General features: G+C 37.3%; 1 protein-coding gene across 3 annotated transcripts in view; it reads left to right on the top strand.

Moving 5' to 3' along the window:
* Positions 1-10,914: 10,914 nt before the first annotated feature.
* The window catches only part of BEGAIN (brain enriched guanylate kinase associated), a 172,288-nt gene continuing 165,508 nt past the window's right edge, over positions 10,915-17,694 (top strand). Inside the window, exon 1 of one of the 3 annotated variants that reach the window (XM_075426505.1) lies at positions 10,915-10,942. Coding sequence is in view for 2 of the 3 variants with exons in the window: in XM_075426499.1 (XP_075282614.1) it covers positions 13,507-13,557 (51 nt within the window). In the remaining variant the exon portion in view is untranslated. Of the gene's footprint in view, positions 10,943-13,445; positions 13,558-17,694 lie in introns of those variants that run through there. The other 2 variants (XM_075426499.1, XM_075426504.1) reach the window with 2 other exon arrangements.

Raw genomic sequence — 17,694 nt, 5'->3', positions numbered from 1 at the left:
AGGTGGGGAGGTGGGGAAAAGAGGAGTAGAAATTATGAAGAATTAAATTAGTGCTTTTTCTAGGAAATCAGTGACATAGAATTGACGAAAGCTGGTTAGGTACAAGAAGCAGCTACCCAGGAGGACTTTCTGCATGGAACTCAGGAAAACAATGAGTTGAACCATTATGTTGCAGTGAAGTGAAGTGAAACCAGCTAGGTAAAAATAAAATAAAGACAGCTCCAAACCACAATTTGATTGTGACTCTAGAATAAACAAAGAGCTCACTGGATTATGCAAGACCCAGACATAAAGAATATAGGTGCAATAGCATAGTTCGGTGAAATAAAACAGCAGTAATACCAAGACTGTTACCTTAGCTGAGTTTAGACATCTGAAAACTGAAAAAGAAATAGAAATGTGACAGAATGGAGCTCCTGTGGCTTTTTGATAAACAGTGACAAGAAATTACTTCCTGGTAGACCAGACCTATGCTAGTGAACAGTATAAAGAAACATTCCTAGGCAATGAAACACAATTGTCTGCGTCATTATATTGACATTATAGCCTTGCACAGCTTTGGCTCAAGATAACTAGCCCTTTCCTAAATAATTCCTGGGCACAGTCTAAGAATTAATATGGACAACCGAACATTCTGAGCAACAAATTTGCAAATAACTTTCTTATTTTGGAGGCTAAGAGAGGTCAACAGTACGGACAAAGTTCTTTCGTGCCTGTTAGCCGCAATGCTAAAGATGTTCATTTACTAGTATATAGAGACGGCCAGTTCGAATTGCAAAAGTGGAGTCTGCAGACCCAATCCCAGGAGTAGTTTTGCTCATCACTTTAGTGGGACTTGGACCCAAAAATTGCGGAGCTACAGTAGTGCAAAAAAATTTTCAAAAGAATTATTTTCTTTGGTTATGTACAAGCAAAGTAAGTTATCTTCTGCTAAGACTAACATATAATGCACTTTTACTATCTGCTGGAAAAAAAATTCTATGATTAGTTCAGTAAATTAGGTATTTCAAAATAGAGGTATTTATAGAAAAAATGTGGTGATTAAACCATGTTTAGCATGGCAGAGAAAAAGCTTGGCCCCAAAAGCACTCACCGAGGAACAGAACACCTTGCCTCATAAAGAGGCATGACGAGCACAGAAGTGGAGGCTACATTGCGCTGTAACTGTCAGCCAAATGTTTTGTCTGAGAAGGTACTGCGTAACCCATCTTGAGCAGAGCAATGGAACAGCCATAAATGGCAAAAGGCATGACGCACGGCCAGTTGCTAACTCCAGTAAGCATTTCACGGTTAAAGTTATCACCCTCCTGTCTTTGAAACAAGCTGCATATTTGCACCATACTGAGCACAGTGATGGCATTCAAGGTATTAATGAGAATCCATGCCATTTTATAATCTGAAATACACCTCTTCTTTTACACAGAGATCATTTAATTGATCACTGACTGTAGGCAGCTCAGGAAGGTCCATGGGAACTGCTGCATAGCACAGTACTACACAAGAATTTCTAGCTAAGCAGCAAACAAATGTAATCTCTTTCTTAAGATGAAATTAAAGGAAAAGCCTTACGAAGGAAGAATTAAATTTCTGCAGCTGCATTTTGACTATAGGTCTAGTCTAAATAATTCTTGGTCAGAGCAGAACAGGAACCCATCTTCCTGACATCATATATTTTATGTATTATATATAGTACTTTGATCTGATAAATAGTACTTCAGCTTTTATAAGTAGTGTATTTCTGTCAAAACCTAATGAGGGCTTTTCACCTACATAAAAATGCATGAACTGGTTATTCTGTACTCTTGACAAATTCTGACCCTGCTGGTTCTGCGTTTACTTATCCTGCATTAGACAGGTAACTTTAAGTATATTATTACCACAATCCAATCATAGCAAAATATTAGGAATCATTTGGGAAAATATTTCATCTCCTTGTTTGCAGCAATTGACTTGAAAAAAATGTCATATGTAGCCTGTATACTTTATTGTAGAGTTATTAGCCAAATAAGTTACTAGGATATAGGATCTGAATATCTTCAACTGGGGAAGATACACTACAGGGAGGAAGGTACTTCGCCTTTCTCCAGAGCAGCCTGATTTGATGTGGCTCAAGGTTTTACATGAGGTATGTAATTCTGTTCATGTAGGATATATAATTTTCCCAAAAGTTTCCTGTAGGGGCTACACCTTTGAATAGCTCTTCATGGACCCGCTAGAGCTGACTCTCTGTCATGCAAAGGCTCCTGGAGCATAACTCAGATCTGCCAGATTTCAGGCATTCAACAAATTTTCTCATTTGTCCTCTCTGAACACTTCTCAAAACAGCAGTATTGTTCACATCTGGAAAACATGGTAATAGATTTTACCAGAAAACTACCGGTCAAATAGGATATGCAAGTAAAGGAGTGTGATGAAGGGATCTGGAATGGTCACTGTGGCCCAGGAAGTCTCTGATAAGCAACACCTCCTCAAAAGCTGAGAAGACCAAGTCCAAAGACATTGATAAAGCAAGGAGATCTACTGTCCATTGTAAAACTGTTCATACCTCAGTGCAGCAAACACAAGCAGGAGACAACGGTCATCTTGTTCTATGTATTAGCGGTCTCAAAAAAATCCGGTGCTGGATGATTGGGTACTACCACATTTAAATATCAAGAGTTTGAATTTTCAATGGCAGTAACATTGAGCACTTCTGAAAATTATCATCCTCTAATGTCATATAACTGTCTGAAATACTTAAATTTGCATTCAGATCAGCAAAGCAACCTCATCCAAATTGCTCTGAAAAGAGCAGGACATCTATATGGTAAGTATGCTAGATTGGATGAAAATTTATTTATTCCCTTAATTCACGAGCTTCATGAATCCTTCCTTCCTGCTTTCCTTCTTCTTTCACATGAAGCTATTTTCCACGTATATTAATCTTGCTAAGCAATTCCTCCTACCTGCTAGATTGCCTCTCTTAGGCTGTGGTCTACTATATTACATAAAGCAGGTTTTGCAGTTTTGAAGGTGGTTCATTTACAACAGACAGCCATTTCTGTTCATTCTTGGACTTCGTACAGTGCTAGTCCACATAGCTGCTGTGTGCTGCAAGGACTACTCAGCATCGCTACTATATCTCGTATAACATGCTTGGCTATTCCTGGGAGCCCTGAAATGGCTGCTATGAACTTCGTAGACATGTTTCTATTCCTCAGCTTCCTCCTTATCTCTCTTTCTCAAACTCTAGAATCGCATAGCATTCTGCAGGAACAAAAGGCCTCAGAGGTGCATACTCCAGAAATTCCATGTAAAATACTATTTTACCCAACCTTGTAACAATAACAATAGAAGATTCGTTTTACTTTTCCTGATAGGACTGCAGGAACAAGTTATTAGCCCTCATAATCCTGGAACAACATACTGCATCGAAGTGCAAATCCAATTTTTCCCAGAAACAAAATTTCTCATCTCAGAGACCTTGATTCGCAATTCTATTGAGCGAGATAGACATAAATACTCACACACAAGCTGTATGATTCAGAAAAGGACAGGTAAGAGAAAGCGTTCCATACAGCAAAAAATACAAACGCTACAATAACGACAGTCACTGTTTTGTCGGTCCACTATCTGTCACTACAATACGTCATTAGTATCTGAATCCTTTTGCCAGACTGATTGTGAATTACTGTTCTGTATCTTTTAAGGCAGCCTACTTCATTATAATCCCCTTGACAGCACAGAAGCAAGAGAAGGTCTTATTAGCTGCCAAAAATAAAAGATATTTTAGCAGAACAAAGCTTCTTTAAACAATGTACTTCAGGGAAATTCACAGAGGATGAGAGCAGTAATATAGTAACAGTACAGGAGTTAAGACATGAAATATAGACTATTGTGTAAAACACAGCTTTGCCAAAATCCATGTGGAAGACTGAAACTCTATGTGGCAGAGTTCTCATAAGTTCTCAGGGCTATGTGGCACTGTTCTCATGTAACAATCCTAAATGGAATAGCTATCTGCTCAATCACAAGTTCAGGCTAAATTTCTGAAGCTCCTTTATTTTTTGGAGGATCAAAACTTTAAAATTAATCTGAACATTACCATTTGGATGGTGAAATATTGAGCCTCCTCATTGCCACAAACTTATTAAAGCCTTATTAAAAACGTCTCTTGTATGTATGCACCTACTGGGGATCACCTAGAACTTGCATTTTGGAATTTTGTTATTACTGCAGCAGACATTATTATTTTTCCTCAGTAGAATCAAATACGTTCAAGAGTGATTGAGTTTAGTCTACATCAGCACTTTCCAAAATATTTGACCTGTTTGGAGCTGGCTCACGACTTTTGAGGCATCAAAACCACACTTTACATGGTGTCCTGAAACATCTTTATACTGCAAATTGCAGTGTGAACAAACCATCTTTTCCAGTTAATGAAAACAGCAGTTTTATGAGTCAGGCATTATACAAATTAATCACAGTTTAAAATAAATTTTGGATCTTTGTTTTGCAGTTTCTTACTTCTGTATCTTTGTAGATGCAACATTTAGCATGTGTTCCTGTTAAAGCACAGCTTCCCTTCTTTACAAATTAAATCGAAGAATCACCTGATTCCATGACCTGGAATTTAAATAAATTTTGAGATATTTAAACTATAGTACATTTTATAAGACTGTGACATGAAGAATATGTGCTGGTTTGCATGATAGGTGGTGTAAAGGGTTGAAAAAATCTTTTCCCCATAAGAATTACAGTAAGAATGCTGATCCTGTGCTGTTGCCATTTAGCTGGTGAGTATTCTTTGCTGACAGAAACCATCCATCAGTCCTCAAAGGAGAGAGGCTACATTTCAGCAAATATCCCACATTATTACCACTCTAGAACTGTCATGCTACATGGTAGAATGTGAAGTCATGTCCCATTAGCAGCATGTTAATGGCACCTGCCCTGAAACAGAATTTTCAGAGCTGATGGATATGCTTGGGTTCTGGACAAGGTTAGGGTTATGTGGGGATGTTGGTGAGTTACAGCCCCTACAAATACGTGTTTGATCTTCATATTCCCTTCTAAGGGTAAAGCAAGTTGTTCAAAGTAAGGCTCTGAAACAATAGCTATATTATGTCCTTGGCTGAAACATGTACCCTAAACAAATAAATATTGCCTCAGTCACTCAAGCAAGCAAACATTAATTTGGAACTAGTTGCTGATCAACTTCTGCATACTAGACAGTGAGAATATCATGTCTAAATCACAAGCAATATTTCCTACCTGTAATGCATTATAATACTCTATACTATTTCATTTCTATTCCTACTTTTTCTAAATGGTAAAAAGAAGAAGTAAGAAGTAGCTTATGTTGTCTGTCTCTAAAAAGAAGACAGACATTCATGGTTTGGAAAGCTTATTTTCTTACATTAGCTAGCATGATATGAGGCTGTAAATGTCCCTTTTCTACCTCGAAGTTTCTGAAAAAGAAATTCGTTTTCACGTGAGTCAAGTTTGACAATGCTCAACAAATATACTTAGCAAAAAGCCGGCTAAACAGAGCTTAACAGGCATATGCATTTCTGAAAATCAGTTTGGCATCTGGAGTCTGATTTTTCTATTATACCTTCCCTACATGTTCTTGAAGCAATTTTAGGAGGAATAACCAGAGAAGCTGCATTTGCAACATACTGGAATAATGCTGGTTACAGATGGCATAAAGAACACTATCTTGTTGAAAATCTGTAACAACTCAAAGCAACAGTAAATAAGAATGGGGTACAAATGTGGTTCATAAATTCTAAAAGTGTTCCATCTTAGTAACGTTATTTACAACGTTAATCAAATACACTTTAAATTTAAAGGTAGAGATAGTTAACAGGTCATGTTCTCAGCAGTGCTGACCCAAGAGTAAATATTTTTTGCTCCAAGTTTTTTTGGAGTCAATGGCTTCAACAGGGTGCTAGTATACACCTTACTTTAATAATGTTCTCAGCTTGACACCATCAAATTCCTTTGTGCTTCTTTTGACAAAAGTAAAGTTTATGTCCCTCAAAAGTCATTGCATATGACATTTGCACGGGGTTTTTTGTTTAAATAAAAGAGGTAAGTTTACTGGAACACAAAATCTAACCCAAAAGTGTCCAGAATGACCATTTCCCAGCAAAAGAGAAGTCTCTTGACAAACACGCTTATTAATAGCATTCATTTTCTATGTATGCTATGGTTTCGGTAGAAGTGTTTAGATGCTGATAAAAATGTGAAATGAATGAAGACTGTGGGAATCTATGCGTAGGTGTGCAATAGCCAGGCTGCTGAAAGTTGAGCGTGACTGATGTGCAGATAGGAGGCTATGTGTGGAGAATGATAAACACAGTGGGAGAAAAGATTAGTGCGCACGTGAAAGGGAACTTGCTATATATTGCCTGAATTTGCAGCACACTCCCTCTCTCAAGGTCATCTCCCCTCTCCTCTCCCCATATTTGATTACACTTGACAGAGTGATGAGTACTGCAGCCAGATGAGACACATTCATTTTGCTGAACAGTCCCAGAGGACTTAGAAAGAGACAATAATCCTCCAGCCAAGGTACAACTTAGGTCTTCATGAAACAAGCTGGGCATTTTTATTTTTCAGTTAGAAATGCAGGTTCAGAGTAGCTGAGGTTATATCTAGACTGAGGTCAAATTCAGCAAATAGCTTTAGCCAGATCTTCAGTTTTTAAGGGAAGACATTATCTTTGTCTGAAAGTCCTGCTACACCTATGTAAACCATTTGCAGGGCCTATTCTTCCTAAGACTTTTGCTCCTAACGAGCCACTCCAGTCACTAAGAGCACGTCCCCAAGGCCATCCAAGAGATGTACACAGGCACTACAGGGCAAACACAAGTCCCTGGCTGGTGAGGCTCTTACCCTGCCAGTCCTGGGGAAGCCTCTGTGGCTCCTTGCCCCTGGGAGACCCAGCCCTGGCAGCACTCCTACAGTGTTGCTCTGTAGGTTTTAAGTTAGCAAAGAACATCAATGCCCCCTTTCTTTCTCTCTCCCTGTTAAAGACTGGGGATTGTGAAGTTTTGCACAACTGCCATTGGACTGTCAGGGAAGAAATTTGAAGGCCATTGTCAAGCCCCTTCTGTTATGTAGTGGCTTAGCAATAGAAAATACTCCCCACACAGAAGGGCTGAGTAAGATTCCTTCTCCAAAATTCCTGCTTACATCACTACATGAAGGGAGGATGAGTGAAACCAAATAAAGACATTAAATTCATCATAATGGTTGGTCACTTTGGTGAAAAAATCTGTATTCAAACAGAAGTGGCCATTCCATTTTACTGTTTTCATGACAATTTTAACATGGCACAGCAAAGAAAGATTTCAAGACACATTTGTAAGCTCAGAACATGACAATGGGAAGAAAATGCAGTGCCTGAACACCACAAAGTCAGCTCCTTTTAAAACCATAAGATATCATTCAGACATGCTATAAGTACTCTTACTGAGACCTTGCTCTTAACAATAACTTGGGCTGAAGAAAATAAGTGAAAAAGGGGAGTTTTTCATTTTCTCCAGTGGAAGCATAGATTACTTTTTAAATCAAAATATGTGCATATGCATGTACATTTATATATGTGTGTGTGTATACACTTACAAATTTCATAAAAATTTGAAATGCTCAAGAATTTATCACACTCCATAGAGGTTTGTTTAAGAGAAAACTACTGCATTTTTTTTAAGAATAATGCTTTATTTTGCATTGGATAATTTTGCATCTTCTAACTTTGGTTATTTTATATCTAGGTTTGAGGTGATGAGAGTATTTATTGCAACAGTGATTTAAAACATGGCACTGAAAGAAGGTGGGACTGAAAGAAGATGGCACTAATAGGCACTAAGCTTTCCAAAGCTTCTATTATCTTTCAAGTATTGTGACTACTTTCACACGCATTAACTGGGATCACTTGGAGATGCACTTTTTCTTCATAGACACTTAGACAATACTTGAAGTTACCAAATGGTATTTCTGTGACAATCCCTGATATTCGTTCAAGTTGAGCTGGAATGTACTGGAAGAGTTAATCCTTATTCTCTTTGGTGCAATAAAAATTGCATGCTGCCCTCATAAAGCTACCAACAAATAAAGTTATACAACCAATCACCAACCAAACAATGATATCAGTCTTGCCCTAGACTTTGCTTTTAACTTTTGGAGCACCAACTTCTAGAAATAACTGCTTCATTGCATTCATTCTGTCACCCTTCTAAGGTCTTTTCCCCTCACATTGGATGAGTTTTAAAATATCTAGTTCAAATTCCACAAAAGGGCAAGACCAAAGATTCCAGTCACATTACTGCTGCAGTTCCAAGTTAAGCCTTGACTGTACTTTCTTTTCCTACTGCTGCTGAGGTTATTGTTAGCAATTATTTTACTGAGAGAAGAGGGAGGTGGAGAAAAAAAAATGAGAAAGCGTGAGTGGTTAGATAGCAGTGTTCTGCAAGATATACTTAGAATCAATCATATTACTGTTTTCTCAGCCAGGCTAGTGATCATAAATTCTGTATCTTTCCCCAAGCTCAGTGGCTGTTCCAGCCATTCATTCTGAAATGCTTCATGTTTCCTGTGCAGGAATTCACGATAGGATTATGGATTCAGGAGAAAACTTTGCTCAGGGAGGGGCAAGGAGTGAAAGGAGATTTGTTTGGTACAGCACTGAACAGTATGCAAAAGTAAAAGCAAGCCAAGAAGATGGAGAAATGGAAAAGGAGGTAGAAAAAAAGATAACTTATTTGTAGTTCATGACAGAAGTTTTGTTCAATGAGTAGTTACTCTGCCTTGCTTTACTTTCATTTGGAAACTGGAACTGGAATTTTTTTGGGCCAATTTGGAGTTGACCACTAACACCTGGAAAAACGTTTTTACAACTGGAAGAGCCAAAGGAGAGAACGGTATATACACATGGCTGGGCAATATTTTATCTCTCTAACCTACCAACTGTAAGTATGGCAGTGGCTAAAGCAAAATCTGCAAATGAAGTCATGTTTCCTCTCCTCCCATGTCAGCTCACTGAAAAAAATACCATTTCTCACAATAAATGCAATGTTCTTCCTCCCTTTCCCATACATGTCTTGGAGGTCCTGGCATATAATGACTGCACATCTGCATTTGGCTTGAACTCACCAGTCTGCTCCTAAGATATAATGGAGCCTGAGGGGAAGAGTTTACGAGTCAAAAGATCTTATAATGAAAAACTAGCTACAGAGCTGTACAGTGGCCTTGCTAGTTTGAAAAAAAAAAAAAAAGAATAAAGAGCAGCCAAATATTTTCCCTGTCACTAGTGGTTAAAGCAAGTGAGAACAGAAACAGGTATGCAGTTACAATGTCCTATGGCTACAGGAGTGATTCTACTAGCGAAGCTATCAGGAGTTGTGAGCTAGAAACCTCTGCTCTACATCTGTATCTTGCAGCTGCAAAAAGCAATGAGTGCTGGATTTCAGCAGCTCCTGCAGAGTTTTGAATTCAGTGTCAGTCCAGAGGCATTAATTGTTGCATATTAAGAGGCAAGATCTGTTTTTTTCTGGTGAAAGGAAGGTGCTGCTGCTAGCAGTTTACCCCTAGGAGGTTGCGAAAATCTACCTCCTTTAACACCCAGGTCTTGCACATTGTTCGAAGTTCAAAACACAGTAGCAGTGATAAACCCAAATCTCCTGACAGCTGATGAGAAGCAAATGTAATGGGAAGCTCCTGAGCATGCCCACACTGTCTGGTGTGCATGTAGGAACAGCAGCAGTGCAATAACTTAATGTAACCAGTTATCCTTCCTTTTCCCCTGACACCTTTTTTTTCAAGTCACAGCGTGGAGGTGTGGCTAACGGCCATCTCCCCACTTCTGGCTGGGGAGCAAATGGTGCAGAGCATGGGTGATAGCACAGTTCACCTCTGTCTTCACATCAGAGATGAAAAGTCCAGCCTTTTGGACAAGCGAAATCAGGATATGCCAAAACCTGACTACTCAATGTAATTTCCAGTTGATAAATACATCAGAGGTCTCTCCCTATCCAAAAACATTCTTGGGCGAAAGACAATTTCAAGTAGAATATTTCAAAATGCAAGACAATACTGCAGATATAATTGAATACTGGAGCATGATGTTCATATTTGTGTTGGGCTTTACACAGTCGAATTTCTAATAAAAACATTTAAATACTTGAAATGGTGACATCGCTAAAACTCCAGAAGTGTGTATGGTTTTATACATTAAACATGTAGATACTTGAGGACGATTTTCTAACCATAATTACATGCCTTTTTAATTGCAATGGTTTGTGTACACTACAAAATGGGATGCTTAAAAATGTTTCTCCCAAAATACTAAAAGCAAAACAAAATACTTAGTTTTTCACATTTTGGGGCAGTTCCTATGCTCCTTTCTCAGGGCTGGAGCTCTAGAAGTAGCATACAACCACCAGAGTGAAGGAGAGTAGCAGGCATTGCACTTTGATTGTAATTAGAGCCTTGACCCCTCTTCAGGGAATTCAGTGGGTGTTTCAATTGAAAGATTTTGGCTCTACCCAGTTTTTGACTTGTATTCACAAACAATACTGACTCAATCACTTTCAATCTCAAGTGTACATGACTAACTAGTAATTTCCTGCATTTGTGACATACCATGACCCTTCTTGATGCTGTTAAAGTTTGTGACTACACAGAAAAACCCTGTCAAGTTGACAGTGAGTGACCCTTGGGAAGTTGTTCTGCAATTGCTTGACTTTGCTCTGCAAGTTTGTGCTCTCATAGCAACATGGATAGCATATCATTCTATGCTGGCTTCATTAAAAGCAAACTATCCTGGTTTTCAGTTTAAAAAAAAAAGAAAGCTGTAACTGTTGAAGCAGCATGCACCTAATAAGCTACTTCTAAATCTGGCTCCATCATTTCAGTCTGTGGATTAGCAGAAGAGAGCTTGCAGAATCCTTCTCAAGTAAGTATTGCTTTCTCTTACCAGCATGTTTGTTTTTTCATTTAAAATGTATAACAAGTAGTAAAGAAGTCTTCAGCATTGAATTATTGGTGCTGCAATATGACAACTGAATGTCTGCTTTAAACATGAATTAATATGCTTTTTTGCTTCATTTGGCAGACATTACTGTCTTACAAAGGAAATACTTAATACATTAAGGTACAAAACAGCAAATTATGGATGAAGCTTCCCAAAGGTGCAGTGTTAGAAAGCTAATGGATTGATTTATAGTTGACTGTCGTGATAGTTTTTTCCCAAAATGAGATATGCAGCTTCTATTTGCGTATAACACAAACATGGAACATGTCTATTTGATCTCATCTCAACTGGAATATATATTCTGAATATGTTTGTGGCCACAAAGTATGAAATTAGCAAAATTATTTCTATCTTTAAGAAAGGAAAAAGTCAGATAGTAGCATTAATATTATTAATAAAAAAGCCAATATGTACACATTAAACCTACCTCAGGTTTGTACTGAATGATGAGGGAAAATATTTGTAATGGATGACTTTGTATAATTATACAAAGTATAATTATAAAATATATATAAATTAATTATTTGTATAATTATACAAAGTAATAGTGAATCATTGTTAAACCCAACAGAATATAGAGGAAATAATTGTTTGTATGAGAAATAAAATAAACGCATGCCATTTGCCAGCACAAACAGCACATACTGTAGCATGCTTTCTGCAAGACTGTTTAAACAGCTCTGATGAACATATCTCTTTAATATAATGAAGTGGGGTGGGACTGTGGGAGTTGAAGGAAAAAAAAAAAGCAATCTTTGGCTTCATGTTTAAGTTGCAACTGTTGTCACAGAAAGGAGTTACGAACAGGCAACCCACAGGGCTACCTTTACATTTGGTGTGCAAACGCATACATATTCATAACCAAACAAACATTTTTTTTCTCATTTAACCCTAGCTGCTTAGCACTGATTCCCATGACAGGTAACACCAATTGCAAACAAGCAGGTTTGCAGCACTCAGCAAAACTATATTGTAGCTGCATCTAAGATATTACAGCTCTGATATTACTACCCTGGAAACTTAACACAAACATGTCCTCTGCCTCCAAATAATATTATTTATCATAATTTTTTATGTAGGGAAAAATATGGTGCAAAAAGTCAAATTGTTTATTGAACTTCCACATAAAAATGCATACATACTTAACTCTTGCTCAAGTTATCCATCCCCCAGCACCCCATGACAAGAGAAATCAAGAAATTACCATGAGACAGACTAGGAGGGTCAGAAGGAGGAAGAGGGCTGCATTTCTAGGCCTCCAAGGGGAAACAGTGACTTCATGATCAAGGAGATGGCATTGTCTAGACGAAAAGGCTCATTCCTTGCTTATCCTTTGAGATTTCCTAATCCTGCAAAAGAATGATCCTAATGAAATCCTACAAACCTAGTACAAGTCAATTGCTCTATGAAAGTCAAAGCCTCCAGGGATTTGACCCACTACAAAGAACAGGGAATTTTTGTAATATGCTCTTGAACAACTCAGTCTAACAGAGAATTTGCTGATTTGAATAAGCTCACTGGACAGGTGGGAAAAAGAGAATATCAGAGCAACATCTTGTTCCTTTGTGGTTTATGCATTTGACAAAGACTTTCCTCCCAGTCTTCAACTTTCCTCTTTGTTTAACATTTACTTAATAGAATTACATATTCCTGCAGATGTACAAAAGATAACAAGAAAAATGCTCCTGTACTGAAAGATCTCTTCAGTACTCCTGGAAGCATCACTGGGATGGACCTTGGGTAGGCTTAATTCACCAGTAAGGTGGTATCACATCAAAAAGAGACAGTATATGGCTCCAGAGACAGTACGGCCTTGCAGACTGTGGCATCCAGCATCACACTAGGAGTGGATTTAAGTAAAAGAAATTTAATTGGTATAGAAAATATAATTAATTTAAAAATAAAGCAGAATTCAGTGGGCAGGAAATATTTTCATTCCACCTGAAGAAAAAGGAAGTGTATTTTTGTTCCATTTCTGATTTTGCATGAGAAAATAATTCCATTCTTCTGCTCACTTTTCCTCTCTACCATCTTAGATTTTCTTACACATTTTCCTCCTCTTTTGTCAAATAATAATAATAATAATTAAAAAAATATAGAGAGACTGGGAAATAGGAAGAGAGAAAAGGAAGAGTAAAATGGGGAAAAAGGTATATCTGATTTGGAAAGCCACTTGACACTGCCATTCTACCTCAAAGAAGGGCACGTTTAAGAATAGACTTAAAGGATTTGCCACTTGCCTAAAAACATGGTTCAAGGAGCAGTGGAAGAAACTAAGACTCCTCATCTGTGTGTTCTCAGAAGGATCAATTATTTTGCTGTCTTTTCACTAAGTGACTACAAAGTGAACAGGAGACACAGAATCAAATGCTGGTGTAATGCAGATGACCTACAGCTCTACCTGCAGCACAGCTACAAACAAGGTACAGCGTGTGAAGAAGAGCTCATGGAGCAGCTGGCTAAAGCAGAAGTTGAGCAAGAAAAAGATGATGTTGGCAGAGGACAGAAAGCATTTTGAGGACTCATTCACAGTCAAGGTATGCAGCCGCGGTTGATCACAAAACACTAATCTGATAAAGAAACTGTTATTCACAGCTGCTATTATCTTCCATTAGCTAGGAAACTCCATTTATCTAGGATAAGGAAACAATCTCTTGGGCAGGTGATATCACAAGCTTTTCGTGCTAAGAAGTTCCAACACAGAAAAAATGCAGTAGTGCATATGCTCTGAAGCTCGGCCTAACGAGACCACAAATCTGTTCTCCATACTGTAGATCAGCCTCTATATCATTTTGTATTCCTCTCTTCAAAGCAACCCATTGTCTGACCTGTGGGTGAATAAAAGATCACTTAAAACCCTTGAAAAAAGATCACAGTCCGCAGCTTCATTTCTCTGGCTTTTCTCAGCAAGAGTAAAATTTCTTTTCATGAGAGAATGAAAGGGAAAAAGTCGCTTGGGAATGAAGGGTAACCAAACGTCATTGTCCAATGACACGAGTGCCTGGTACATTTCTTTGAGCAGCTTTAAAAATATACACAGCAACATGTGTTCACAGTACAATTTTCTTCTGCTAGTGAGCAGACGACTCAACAGCTTACAACAGATACTAACTCTTCTGCTTGCACAGTAGTGGAAAGCGCTCTCACAGTATGATACTGAATGCAGTAAGGACCTGTATTGAATGGGAAGATGCTTTTCTTCTGCTGTACTGCCATAAAAATAATTTTAATATTGGTATATTAAAACATTTTGTGATTACCTTTTTTCTTCCTCAATATTTAATTCATTTTTAAAGCTTTAAATACAGCTTGCTTGTTAAATTGGTGGCTGGCTATAGTTTTACTGCAGTTGTAGCATTTATCAGAGAACAGTGACTCTGTTTTCTGAGTGCAGGATTTATGCTAAAAAACCTTTCTCCTCTGGCGTTCAACACATTGCAGGCTTAGCATAGCTCTATCTATTATACAGCTATAAATTAAATTGATCGGACCTGTGACTGTTGGCAAGATGGCACAGCAATTTGTTGCATTGTGTTTGGTCACTCTGCAGCTGTAAGACAGATAAATGCTTTCCTCATCATGGTGGAGAGGCAGATTAATGAGAACTTAGAGGATCTTAGATCGTTTAAATCTTTAGATTTAGATTCAAGGTTGGATGCAGACATGGTCCACCATGCAGATTCCTGTAGAAGCATGAGTTTCTTAAATGTCTCTGGTCTGTGAGACACCAGGGTACATTTTCACATCCTTTTCATGGCAATAAAGCCTATCATTTATTAAGAATCTCAGCTGATTTAATGGCTGCAGCACCGGTCCAATTTTCTGTTTGTCGTTACCTGACACAGAGCTACCAACAATTGATAGAAAAAGGAAAAACTCATTTTAAGGTTTTTAACTCAGTCACATTGACAGTCACTCATTAAATTAAGGGAACTGAGCTTCATTCTGCTGGTCCTAGAGACATCTTGTCCATTGGAAATGTTTGTCCTAAAAAGAAAAAATAGGGTGGTGAAGGTAATATTTAGTGAAATGGAATTTTTCCTGGGTGACACATAGCATCCTAGAAATAGACATCGTGCATACTAAGTTGGAAATGCGATACACTTTTTGGAGAATAAGTAAACAAAACAATGCTAAGAAGACTTTAAATCAACACTGTCTTGCTGAAGAAACTGGGCTACACAACCCTGTATTAAAAGCGAATTAATATTTGGCAACCATTACAGAAAAAAAAAAAAAAAGAAAAAAGAAACCAGCTTCTAACAGAAAACTGGAATGGAACATCTGTCTTATTTAAAGGGGTAAACTTAATTGTAAAACAGAAAGGTCCCATAAAACACTCCAAAATGAACTGCATTAAGTGAAAAGAGTGGTGGATAAGATGCAATAAAATGTTCATTAAAGGCAGGAGGGAAGAGTATATCTGGACAAGAATGGGCACTAGAAGAGTTGGCATATAGCTACTTTGAGATTGGGCTGCATACTGAAGGACGTATACATCTGTAGGGCAAACAGTACTTTTTAAAATAAATTCCAATTCCTAGCAAACCTGGTGGGTTTGAATCTGGTGCTTAGGCAGTGTTTCTGAGTAGTTAAAAACCTGACAGAGAACTAGAAACAAAATTGCTTACAGGAAATACACTCCGTTACAGTGGAAAAATTCACCCTTTGCTGGAGCAAGAACAGCACAGAGAACAGTGTAGTTGTTGATCCAAAATCCTGGAGTCTTCTCACTGACTACAAAAGGCTTTGGAAACAACTTTAACTAGAATCAAAATGAAACCTAATACTGTTTAAAATCAGATTTACAATTTTTTTTTTCAATAATCTAAAATTTTCTGATGAATCTCAAAAGGTGGAAAACCTTTAGATTTGTTTATTTTGTTAATGTAGACAATCTGCTGAATCTATTATCGTTAATGTATCAAAAGGCATAATTTTAGATATACAAAAACTTTGCACACTTCTTGAGTACTAAAATTTTTGAATGTTGTCTGCTTTGACCCAAAGATGATCATATCTTTCAGAGCTCTACACAAAGAAGCTTCCAGTTGTCATAACAACCTAATGCATTTTTTTTCTACATGGATAGCTTGTATTGGCTTTTTATACTATTAGCAAGAATTAAAATCTCCCAAAGTTTAAAAAACAGGGATAAAAAAGAGAGGGGAAACTAATATATTTTTTTTTTAATTCCCACAAAACTCAGCTTTCAATTTTAAATCTTCAGACTGTGGTCTGTAGAGACATTACACTGAATAAGTCATGTTTGGAGGTAACTGTTATGCTCCATTTTTAGAGAAAATACGTAGGTTTCTAATAATGTCTGTGCAAATTGACATTCAGAATATGAAAAAGCCTAACTTAACCTTTAGAAAAATCTTGATGTGTTCTTCTAAGTAACAAGATTACTAGACAAGTCCCTGAATGCTTTAGTCTTATCAAATGAAATAGTCATTATGAAAGTCCTGTTGAAGCTGTGATGTTAGCTATCATTCTGTTACAAATGTTTCAGATTCAGCACTCAGTTTCGTGTTGATCCATGAAAGGATCAGTATTGCTCTGTTTACACTTTTACATTAATATTAAAATGGAATAAAACAGCTTAGCCATTGCACTACATATAATCGCAAACTGGATCCACTTGAATCCCTAGAAAATGTTTACTTATGAATTATCACTATGTGAGTCTTGTTAGTACCTAGAGACGACACCTTGATCGGGGTCTCATTATGTAAGATTTTGTAACAATGCATAGAAAAGATCGTCCTTTCCTAATTTTTAAGGGCAGTTAGTGGTGGCTACAGAAGAAAGTGCAGGTGTTCACCAAAGGTGAACTAACAAAGAAATGGCAGAGTTGCTAACCAAGGACACTTTATTTACAGTCAAGTCTGTCACTTAGATCAGAGAGTTTTCAATTAATTTGCACAGATCAAGTGTATTATTCTGAGAAATGTGGCAGCCATTTGTAAAATAGGGCAAAGGTAATGCACAGGTTTTTGTTTTAAGATTATTTTATTGTTAATTTGACAGTTTTAGGAGAACTTAGAAATCAGGCAAACATCCACCCAGTAGAGGCATATTGTAGCAATAAATAACAGAAGAATTTGATCATTAATACAGTGCTCTGAAGGTATTTATTTCAAGAGTACAGCCCAGATTACTGCAGCAATGCATTGCTATTCACAGACGTACCTGCCTGTACCGGAATGAGAAATTTTCTTTATCAGCAATGTCTTCAGAGAGATTTAGATATATAAGGCAAAATAATTTTAACACTTTAAAGAGTCAGTCAGACATATGGAAAAGAAATCATGAACATTGAATCAGCATATTAGAGTTCAAAGTTTCAAATGTCCAGATTCTGAAGCATATTTTGGTTTAATATTCAGCTTCTTTATTTGTACCTGTGACTAGTGGAAATAATTTCTGTGATTCAGCTATTCTTTAGAGAACATTTTGTTGGCTTTATTTAAGACAGACCACTGAATTATTATTGTTACTATAAACTTTGATAACATCTATTCCAATCAAGGATTAGAGGGATTGATGTCAAAAGATCTATGTCATTCAGGTAAGAAGAATTATTCATCATTTTGCAGCTGTGACTTAGGTTTATTTTCTTAATAACTTGATATATCTATATCTCATATGTCTACAGTCATTAGGCAGAA

The sequence above is a fragment of the Opisthocomus hoazin genome, chromosome 7, assembly GCF_030867145.1.
Source record: "Opisthocomus hoazin isolate bOpiHoa1 chromosome 7, bOpiHoa1.hap1, whole genome shotgun sequence".
In the NCBI taxonomy this organism is placed as follows: domain Eukaryota; kingdom Metazoa; phylum Chordata; class Aves; order Opisthocomiformes; family Opisthocomidae; genus Opisthocomus; species Opisthocomus hoazin.
The sequence above is the reverse complement of the archived record's forward strand: the minus strand, read 5'-3'. Positions and strand labels throughout refer to the sequence as shown.